The sequence below is a fragment of the Lycorma delicatula genome, chromosome 2 (assembly GCF_047948215.1).
Source record: "Lycorma delicatula isolate Av1 chromosome 2, ASM4794821v1, whole genome shotgun sequence".
NCBI lineage: Eukaryota > Metazoa > Arthropoda > Insecta > Hemiptera > Fulgoridae > Lycorma > Lycorma delicatula.
In genome coordinates, this window is record NC_134456.1 from 222,331,388 (window position 1) to 222,342,642 (window position 11,255).

An 11,255-nucleotide genomic window follows, 5' to 3' on the forward strand; every position below is an offset into this window, starting at 1 on the left:
GTCATTATTTAGTACGAGTGTTTTCGCAGCTAATATTCGTTTGGTAGTTTGTAACATTTTTTTTTTAAATAAAGAAATAAATCTCATCATCATTAGGAAAAAAAGTCACTGAAATGGGCCTTTTTTAATGTGTTATAATAGAAATATAGAAATTTTTGAGATGTATTAAAACAGGTTGTGAGGTAATATAAGTAGGTTATATAATACAAGATCTGAGATTTGAACCGGTCTTTTTCATTATAATAACGTCATTATGGGTTGAAATTAAAGATTTCTGTATAACAAATAAAACGATTTATTTGTTTATAATAACCAAAATTTTGAAGACTAAAACATTAAGTGATCTCAAATTATCATACAGATAAATTTATAACCAACAGTAAACAGATTGTAATGTGTAAAGCTCTAGGTGGTTTGGCAGGACAGGTTGGTGAAGAAGAGGGGGTGACTTTCAATTGCTAATTTTATTTTAAAAGTACTGTAGATATTTAAGATCTTATTTTCTTTTTTCTTAAAGATTATCTCACCCGTTTTCACAAATGTGTAATAAAAATTATACATTTTTCTAAGTTAAGTTTCATCATTTTTTTATTTGTTACTTAGGTACTTATAAAATGAAGAAATTGGATCTACAGAAGCAAGGATTCAATCCATCAGAAATAAAAGATAAACTTTATTATTTGTCACCTAGTGGATCTTATCTTGAGCTTACTGAAGATGTGTATGCAAATATTGAGACTGGAAAAATAAGACTATAATTTAAATTCTATTATAAATGTTTGTTGAATAATTATAGTTGTTGGGTGTTCCATATTGATTGTTTAATTACTATTCTTGTATTTGTAAGTAGTACTTGTAAGTGTTTCTTATCTTATAAATGTATTATTATTTTTATTTTTACTGTCATCCATGTCTTATAAACAAAAGTATAATGTATTTTATGTTAACTTTATTTCATTTAGAATATTTTAGCATATTAAGTTTGGCATGAGCAACCTTTTTTTTATTCAATAATTAGACTTAAAGTTTTATAATTTATACAACATTCCTTCTCTCAACATTAGATGTTTTATATAATATATGAAATATCACTTATATTTCACTTTTTTTATAAATTAATCATTGAACCTATTGTAGATTGTGTTTATACTGTCCTTGAACATGTAAAAAAAATATTTCCTTAAATTACAGTTTTATGGACATTATACTTGAGGTTTTTCCTGTTTTAAATATAATTTTCAGTACACATTTTTTATTCATAAATATCAATTATATTGAAATTTATTTTAATTTTGATAATTACAAACACTGTTAACACTTTCAATGCTGCCATTATGAAATATATATGAGTACCTGGAGTCATTTAATTTTTTAATGTACCGTATATTTTACGTGCTCCTAACTACATAAAGATACTTTTCCGACCTAAATTACCCTAAATAATTACCAAGACAGCATTGTCATAGCATATTCAATGGCAGCATATAACTATTATCCTTGTGTGCCACTATCATAGCGTACTCTACAGTTCTTTTCTTTATGTTTTTCCTTCATAGCTCACTGCCTTTATTAATTTCATTATTTTAGCGCACATTGTTATACTTGTATACAAAATATAATGATTTAGGATATTTTTTTTATTTTAATTATAATGTAAAAATCATATGCCTATACAAAAAAAAAAAAGTATAATTTTATGTATATAATTCATCTAAAGTTTTTATATTAGCGTAATCTAGTTAACTATAAAAAATAAAATAAAACTGTCAACTCCTTGGAACATAGGTTGCAATTATGATGATGACAGTAATAATAATAATATTACAAAGAAATTTTATAGAATTTGTGAAATTGTTTAATGATTTTCTTAATAAGTACGGAGATGAAATTAAAGTAAAATGAAAAAAAAAACATTTTTAAAGAAATGAATGTACTCTTACGAAGAAATGATAAAAAAAATTAGTTTTGAATGAAATGAGAAAATAGATTAAAAATGCACAAAAACTAGAAACCAATACCTACACTATAAAGAACAGTCATTCTATTAAAATTAATTTATCATTAAAATTACAAACAACCTCGCTGTCATAAAATGGTAGGGATGGTATATTCAGCCATTGTTGAATTGTAATATTGATATATAGAGATACATAAATTACATTGTACATGCTATGACAATGGCATTGATAATGTTAACAAGTAATAATTACTTTAACAGATAAAGCTTTTTATAATATGTTTGAGAAGGTTGTATATTGTAAAAATGTCATAGATCTATTTGTTTTCTACTAAGCCAGATGTGCAATTCCTGTACTAGGGGTTGCCCATGCCTGTATTAAGGTTTTCTTTTATAGTTTTGATACATAGTAAAATAATTATCATAAGGGCTGTGAATATTACTGTTATAAGGTTTTTTCTTAACGATTATTATATAAAAAACATTACTAATGGCACATGTTTGAAGCATATTTTGTTTAATGCTTAACAAATGATTGTAAAATGAAAGGATTTTTTGTAAATTTATTTAGAAATCTGTTCTTTTTTTTAATTATAGATTTATTTAAGTACTTAAGATTTGAGCATTAATTATTAATATAAATACACATTTACTTTTAAAGTATTAAGTGGCTTTATTTTGTTATGTTTTATATTTAATTTATTGATTTCTGAAGTGAAGAGTGAATTATAATGCAACGAATTCTGTCAGGTTTTTAAAAAAATAATTTTTAGTTATTTTTTATGTGAATGGAATTATATGTAATTTTTCCATATATATATATTGTTTGTGTAATAATGTAAATTTTGTTATTGTTATTAGTATTACCAAAGTAATTAATATTCGTATTGATGCTATTTTATTGTTTTTAAAATAAAATATTTTTGTTGCTATTGAGAATAGTTTATTTTATTTTTAATACATAAAAAATTATTATGATAAAATATAATAAATTATTGCTTGAATTAACAAATATTAAAAAACAGATTTTATATATCTATAAAGAATTTTTTGAATTCTTTACATACAAGGGCGGTCCAGAAAGTAACTTACATTTGTGCCTAGCATGGAGATGGGTGGAGATAGAACTGCCATCTTGGTGTCAAAATATTTCTACACTTAGTAGCGCATCAAGCTGTCATAGCATGTGAACTGTGATTTTTCTACTTTGTTTGTTGTGAATTATTGAAATGTGCGCTTCAATAGAAACTCCCACGAGTTGTGAGGTGTGTTCAATGATTAGGTTTTTACTGGCAAAAAACCTCAAACCGATTGAAATTCATCGGCAACCTTGTGTGGTATACGGGGATGAAATAATGAGTGAAGATGGAGTGTGGCAGTGGTGCATTCAGTTTAAAAATGGTCGCACCAATGTTCATGATGAGGACCACAGTGGTCGGCCTAGTCTTGTGACTGATGAACTGACGATGAAAATCAACAATAGAATTTGTAAAAATAACCGCATTACAATTATGGAACTCTTGCTTCATTTACCCAAATTTCACAAAGTTTACTGCATGAAATTGTGTCAGGGAAGCTTGGTTATCACAACTTTTGTGCAAGATGGGTGCCAATAATCTAAGGCAGCAGATTTCTACAGAGAAGAAATTGAAAAGCTTATGCATCGTTATGATAAGTGCCTCAATTTAAATGGTGGCTATGTAGCAAAATAGTTTAAGATTGTCCCTTTTAATTGTATATAATAAAATTTATTTTTTTATTTGGTTAGTTTTTTATTTCTAAACGTAAGTTACTTTCTGGTCAGCCCTCATATATGTCAATAAAGTATTTATTATGTATATTGAAAGATTGTAGAGCCTCAAATTTTGAAGAATAATATGAGCAATTTAAGTCTTATGAGAAAAGATTTACTAAATAATAGTTGTAATATGGAAAGCCTTCACAGAAAATCAAACGTAAAATTTTATTTAAGTAGTGTGTGAAACATTAAAAAAGCTAAGCCTGACCAAATAGCATAGTTATTAACTAGTAGCTTCCTTTGAGCTACAAAAACTTATAGTACAAGATTTCATTCAGTTTAAATTGTAATGTATATTTGATAAAAAAGACATAATTTTAATAGTTTTTTCATAAATATGTAAAAATAAAATTTTAGTTTAAAAAACTGTAGTTTATATTTTTTTTAATTTTCTTAATGTAATATTACTAACTTATACTTAACATGGTAGTAAAGTATTCTTGTTATTATGTATACAAGTATTATATATATACTTTTGTACATATGAGGTTGTTAAAAATTTTATAAACAAAACACGATACAGTTTTTATCACCTTAAACAACACCATAACACCTTGCAACACATTACCTCTAACTGCAAATGTATCAAATGCACTATTTTATATAAATCTTTACTGATTAATTTCTACAGAAAATTGCTGAAGAAAATTGAAAATAATAAAAGAGAAAGTTTCAACTACTAAATGGCCTAGAAGCTTTTGTAAACTATATAATTGGGTTAATCTATGTTATGAGATTACATAAACTATTGGGTTAGTAAGATGACTCTCATCATACATAAAGTTGTCTTATGAATAAAGTATGATAGTTCGTCATGGTAGTACTTAATGCAGTTTATGTCAGTCACTACAGTTCTCAATAAAATATATGTTATTTATTAATGTAAATAAATATTCAAATAAAAACAATTCAGTTAAACCTCATAAATTTATAAATCTGCCCTATTATTTTTTTTTTATCTTCAGTCATTTGACTGGTTTGATGCAGCTCTGTACGATTCCCTATCTAGTATCAGTCGTTTCATTTTGGTATACCCCCCTATATTCTACATCCGTAACAATTTGTTTTACATATTCCAAACGTAGCCTGACTGCACAATTTTCCTCATCAACCTGCCCCTCCAATATCAAAGTGACTTTTCCAGGACGCCTTAAGATGTGGCCTATAAGTCTGTCTCTTTAGCTATATTTTTCAAAATGCTTCTTTCTTCACCAATTTGTCACAACACCTCTTCATTTGTCACTTTATCCTCCCATTTTAACATTTTTTAAATTCTTCTATAGCACCACTTTTCAAAAGCGTTTAATGTTTTTTTCTAAGGTACCCCAATCATCCAAATTTCACTTACTTTTAAAAATGCTTTCCAGGTGTTTAAATTAATCTTTGATGTATTATTATTATTATTATTAAATACAGAAAAAACATTAATTGTTAGTCATACTTATTATTACATTTCTCTCATATCTATTAACCAAGTTTGTTAATCTTTTCTGCTTCTAAATTTAAAAATATAGTTCTTTAACAAAAAATTGACCTCTCTGTTATTATTTTTTACATCCATTATTGTTTATTTTATACAGAAAAATAAAGAAATTTTTCCAAAAAAATTATTAAAAACTAACCACATACCATTTTTAAGTAAAACTAATTTTTTTTACGTAGCTGAACATTTGATCCAAAACAAATATAAAATAACAAATTTACAAAATAATTTGAAATTACCACTCATCGGTAGAGCATTAGTGTCTTGACTTATCATTTTGAAGGTCTTGGATTCAAATTCTAATTAGGCTGGTCATTTTTCATGTATTACAAAATTCATAGTAATAACTTTAATTGTGTTTAATATCTGTAGTTACCTAAAAGCTGAAATAAAGAAGTATATTTTTTAAAAAACAATTTTTTTAAATTTAAGTACTGTACGTTAGCAAATTGTGAGATGGTTTAAATATAAAAGTTACGAAATTAGGGGTAAGCATACAAGATTCATTCTTATTAAATTCACTTTGTATTTTATTAAGATTGAAGATTCTGTTACTGTAAAAGTACTGTCATAGAGATTCATCACCATGGTGGTAGATATATAATTTTATAAAATATATTAAAAATACAATAGCTGAAGATTTAACATGTTCATAAGCGTTTGACCTGTAAATTCCTGAACTTTATACATAAAAAGGTTTTTGCATTCTTCAGAAGCTATCAACCATATCATGTTTAAAGTTAAACTGCTCCCAACATTTCTTGCGTATTTGAAAACTAAAATGCTTTATTCAGGATTCTGAGAATTCTGCTAGAAAACTTTTCTTTATTGTTAATTGAATCAGAATGTTAATCTGTCAATGACTTTTAATCTGGGGGGGGGGGCGGAAAGGCAGATAAGGAGATTCTTGAACAACTAATGTCTTGTGTTTCACCAAAAATTTACAGATTTATAACTTCTGTTACAATCAAAAACAGCTTCTATCAGTTTTAGATATTGACAGCCAGAATGAGGTTCATCATGAGTTGGAAGTTCAGCTATCTCTGAAATATTTGCACCTTTTGTAAATTTGAATCCCAGGTATTGTTTTTAATATTTCAAACATCTTTATAAAGAATTTTCCCTATTTAACGGATGAACTTCATAGAGATTTGTTGGTCCTGAAAATAGCTCATTTTAAACGCAATAAAAATCACCAGTCATACATACAATTATTAACAAACTGGAGTACTATGATGAATGAGTAAAGAATTGCACTGAAGCTTTCGCTATGCTACTGACTGATGTAACTAGCTCACAATATGTTATTCATTCCATTAGTAGTACTGTCTGGTGAGCTCATTACAATGTTTGAGAATTTACTGAACAAGCCTTTCGGATGTCATCAGTATGGTTTTCTTCTACAATTTTTAGTAACTGCTTACATAAAGAAGTTTTGTGTAATAAGAATTAGTAAGTAAAATGAAAATATAAATTAAAAATATTTCAATTAATACACTTTATGAAAAATAAATAGTTTAATTGAGAATTTATACAATATTTTTTTATACTAAACAAAGTCCTAAATAACTTGTCTTTCCATTTTTACTTAGTGTTATATTTTTAAGATCAGAGATAAAAGCCATAGTGGCTTATCAAAAACACGTTATATAATTTTCACAAAATCAGTTATTCAGTTATTTGCAAGTTTTGTATTATAATTGAAAATATCTTTTTATTTTTTTGTATTTAAATGTTGTTCTGTTAAATTCAGTACATCATTTATACTAAAATTATTTACATAAACTAAAAAAAGAACATAAAAGTTAAAAAGTATGTTAACGCTTTTCACATAACATAAAAAATTATTATTAATAATATCTTCAGGGAGAAAAATTAATTGAAGTTTGTATGTAAGTAATTTTTACATCATCTGTTAGTTGCAGTTGAAAAGTTTTAAAATTGAATTTTTTTAAGTTTGTGACAGAACATGTTTGGAAAATTTTTTAAACCACTATACTACACTTTAAGATGAAGTTACAAACTTAAATGTTTCACTTGAGGGCTGAGTATCATGTGAATTCCATTGTGTTTGGCATAGTAATAATACAGTAATATATTCTGTTTAATAAATAACAGAACATCATTTTACTCTTGATTTACCTTAGCTAGCCTGGCAGGGGATTCCTGAAAATGGCCTTATAATTTTTCAGTGTGACGTCTGACCCGCTACTGGTTGCCTATAACCATTATAGTTATGGCACATAACCATAATTCCTACTTTATTTAAGGTAAAAATAATATGGTTAGTTATGAAATAAGATGGGAATTTTATACGATTGTTAGAATTTTTCAAACAATTTTGTTTTATCTGCTTGGGAAGAATAGCATCCCCTGCCACTCATTTAGTTTTTTAACTGGAATAACCTCTTAGTTTTCAAATTCTAAATGACTTTTTATTGACAATATATATAAAAGTCTACTTTTCTGAAGTAGATACTAAGAAATTATAGTAGGACATGGAAATTTTGTTTGCATAGTAAGGCTTGTTACACACTAGGTAATCAGTTACGAATGACCAAATTGACAACAACCATTAAAGTCAAAAGTTAATATGAGAATATATGCACTTGGTCATGTCAACCAAGCATATACTACACAGTTAAACAATATCTTTTTATGCCAATAGTATAGTTTACCAGCTTCTTAGTTTCTAAACATAAAATTAGTACTAAATTAATCAAATGCTAATAATTGTTTAGGTTTTTAATAGCTTCAAAAAATATTTGGTCAGCTTGTTTACAAAGAGTTCATACTAAACTGTGGTATGAATGTAACTGATTTTGTAACAGGTTCTACAGAAATGATTATTGAATAACAGATAATACATTTTCAATGAAAGATTATTCTTTTTTTTCACATTTATATATCACAATATGAATATAACAATAATCTCAAATACCTCAGCAGTACACATACCCATTAAAAATGGTACATTATTTCATTGCCTGCCCTTATTCATTCTTGGTATAATAGAAAAATGAGAAATAAGAAATGCTAATTAAGAGTTGCTTTCTCAAGAGAGTGAAGATATTTACTAAAAGTACTACGTGATCTTGAAGTGAATAGAAAGAAGTTTCTACTCAAGCTGTACAATAATATATTCAGCCCAATGAAGGCAACAAAACACTAAATTTCTCACTTTTCCTAGAATGGCTGGGAGGACTACTTATCATTCTATAGCTTAGTTGTGCTACTTCTTTTCTGTTTTATCATATCACCTACAAAAGTTTGGTTGCAGATCAGTTCATATAGAGAAATATAGTGCTTAGGCAAGTGCCTAAAAATAAAGTTAGAAAATATTGTAAATAAGGTTATAAATAAAGATCTAACCCAAATTAATCATGTAATTAGATAAAATGCAATAGAAATGCATTTTATTGTAAATAGATGCAATAAAATGCTATATTAAGCTATTGTATTTGCTTCTACAAAAAGAGAAATAGGTTCTATTGTAAAATGCGATGAAAAATTCAAGTGCAAGTTATTCATAGAATGGTTTATTTTATTTTATCAAAACTCCAACATATGTTTTATCACAAAAAGTAGATTTTAACTTGATCAGTAAAACATTGGGCAGATGAAATGTAATCCTTGAAATTTAAGAGTGGTCTAGTTTACTTTTTCTTCATCAAACTCCTGCAACGAGCCAGTCCAGAAAAGGCTGCAACCATAAATTTCACAGAAAATATGTTTTTCCTTTTTTGCCTGAAATTATAATGCACGTTTGCTAAACTATGTTGTCACAATTCTTTGATTTTAATTACATTTTTTTTATTGAAATACATCTTAATAAGTAATTGAGTTTAAATTATAAAAAAATATATGTATTTCATTACATTTTATTTATTTATGGAGTCATGTGTAAGCTCTTATTTTGATAAATTTATATTTATTGCATCATTGAACATGACTATCATTTTTTTTATGTATAACTATTTAAATATTATTTTTATTACCTTAAGAATTTTTTTTAAATTGCACTCAATTTGTTTAGAATTTCAATCATGAGTATTAATTATTTAGATAATTTTACACAACAGAAGGATTTTTATAGTTTAAGAATCATTTAACAATTAAATACTGTTTTTGTATGTATGTATATTGACTAAAATACCAAATGGAAATTAATTTTGATATATATTTATATTTTTTTTAATTTATTTTTTATATAATTACATATTAAATACTTTTATACTTACTATATTATTTAAAAACAGTTCTTTGAAATAAACAAATTTTTACTACATTCCTAACATTAAAATTATTTAATTATATTAATAAAATCTTCAAGAAATAAAGAAGCCAATAAAATTTACAAAATATTTTATAACTGTTATTATTTACATATTTTATTTTTGAATATGTAAATTAAAATTAATATTAATTATTAAATTTGTATAAAGTATACTTTGTTATTTGTATGCTATATTATAAAATTATTGCATGAAGTGCTTCATTAAATGTTTTTGAAAATTGTAGATTAGCTTATAAACTTGTTGTTTTTATTTTATACTTAAATATTAATTTGTTTTATTATTTATGAGAATTTAAATAATTATATAAATAGATATTTATTTTTATATATACTCTACTGCAAGAAAAATATACTTTATGTTAGGTTAAAATACATTTTTATTACTATTATATAATATAAATATGCTTGTAAAACATTCTCACAAAGAGGCTATTTCATTATTCAGTTTATAATTAGAATTTATTTTTATATTTTTGTAATGTTATTATTAAATGATTTTTATAGTTTAAAATGTGTTTATAAACCAGTTATTAAAAAAAAATTAAATGTGTGCTAAATGATTATATTTTTTATATATACTTAATACTACATTTAAATTAGACATTTGATAAAAAAAATTCCAAAAAATTGAGTTCCATAACAGAATGGATGTCATCCCCCTACCACTCCTTTTGAAATGAGCTTCTGATGCTCTTCTAAAAAGATAACACCAACTTATCATTTGGTTTTTCTTAAAAATCTTTCAGCTAGGATAATAGTAGTAGTCTTCCTTATATCCAGAACACTCTGGATGTAATACATTTTTATAAAATTTTATACTACTCATTTCTTTTTTTGAAAAACTAGCATTTTCAAAATATTGACAGCAAGCTTTCAGGATAATAGTTAATGACTCATTGCAGCATTACATTCCATTTGAAACACATAGAGGTTAATAACTGACTCATTATGGATTGAGAGTCTAGTTGCAAGCAACAGATTATGAGATTATGGTTTTTTGGTAAAGAAAAGGCTTTTAGTACAATGGTTATCTACAGTTAAGGTGCAACTGAATAAGCAGCTGTGCACATGCAGCAGTGATGTCTAAGGTGTGGTGGGTCTGTCTAAAAAAATATAAGTAAGATGGATAGTGCGCCTAAAAAATAAAACTTCTGGAATACTTTGCCGTAAACTAGTATTGGCAGCATGTAAACGAGCCAGAATATTTCACATACTGAGCTCCTCACCGTTGCTTGCACAACTTCAAGAAGCTGATAGCCCATACTTGAAGTGGTTGCCATACTTCTATATGTAGTGGATTTGTCTGGTAAGGCCAGACAAGAAAAATATTTGAGAAAGGGAGCCACAGCGCTTTCAATAACTTTTCGTACCTCCTGAGGTTCTGATAGGCTTGAGTAACAATTGTTAATTAAAACTATTGCTGTATTTTACATTCCTTTAATTTGTAATTTTTTTAATCATTAAATAATCTCTTGGAAAATTTATTCTGGTAAGGAGGAATTTTTTACTCGATTAGAAGTGCGGTTTACGATAACTAAAAAGCAGGACATTAGAATGTATAAAAATCATAGCTGAGTTTGATGTGGAATACTAGGAATTTAAGTAATTACACTGATGAAGAGATGAATTCTTTAGCATATGAGAAATTAAATTTCTGAAATTTTCTCAACACAAATTTTGGACAAAAATTCAGTATTTATTGTCCTTAATGGCCAAAACT

At 26.2% G+C, this 11,255-nt stretch overlaps 1 protein-coding gene across 1 annotated transcript in view; it reads left to right on the plus strand.

Moving 5' to 3' along the window:
* Positions 1-5,273, plus strand: part of LOC142319679 (long-chain fatty acid transport protein 4-like) — a 259,966-nt gene extending 254,693 nt beyond the window's left edge. Inside the window, exon 13 of the mRNA XM_075357227.1 lies at positions 604-5,273. Coding sequence (XP_075213342.1) covers positions 604-758 — 155 coding nt within the window. The 3' untranslated portion in view covers positions 759-5,273. The remainder of the gene's footprint in view (positions 1-603) is intronic.
* Positions 5,274-11,255: the final 5,982 nt, after the last annotated feature.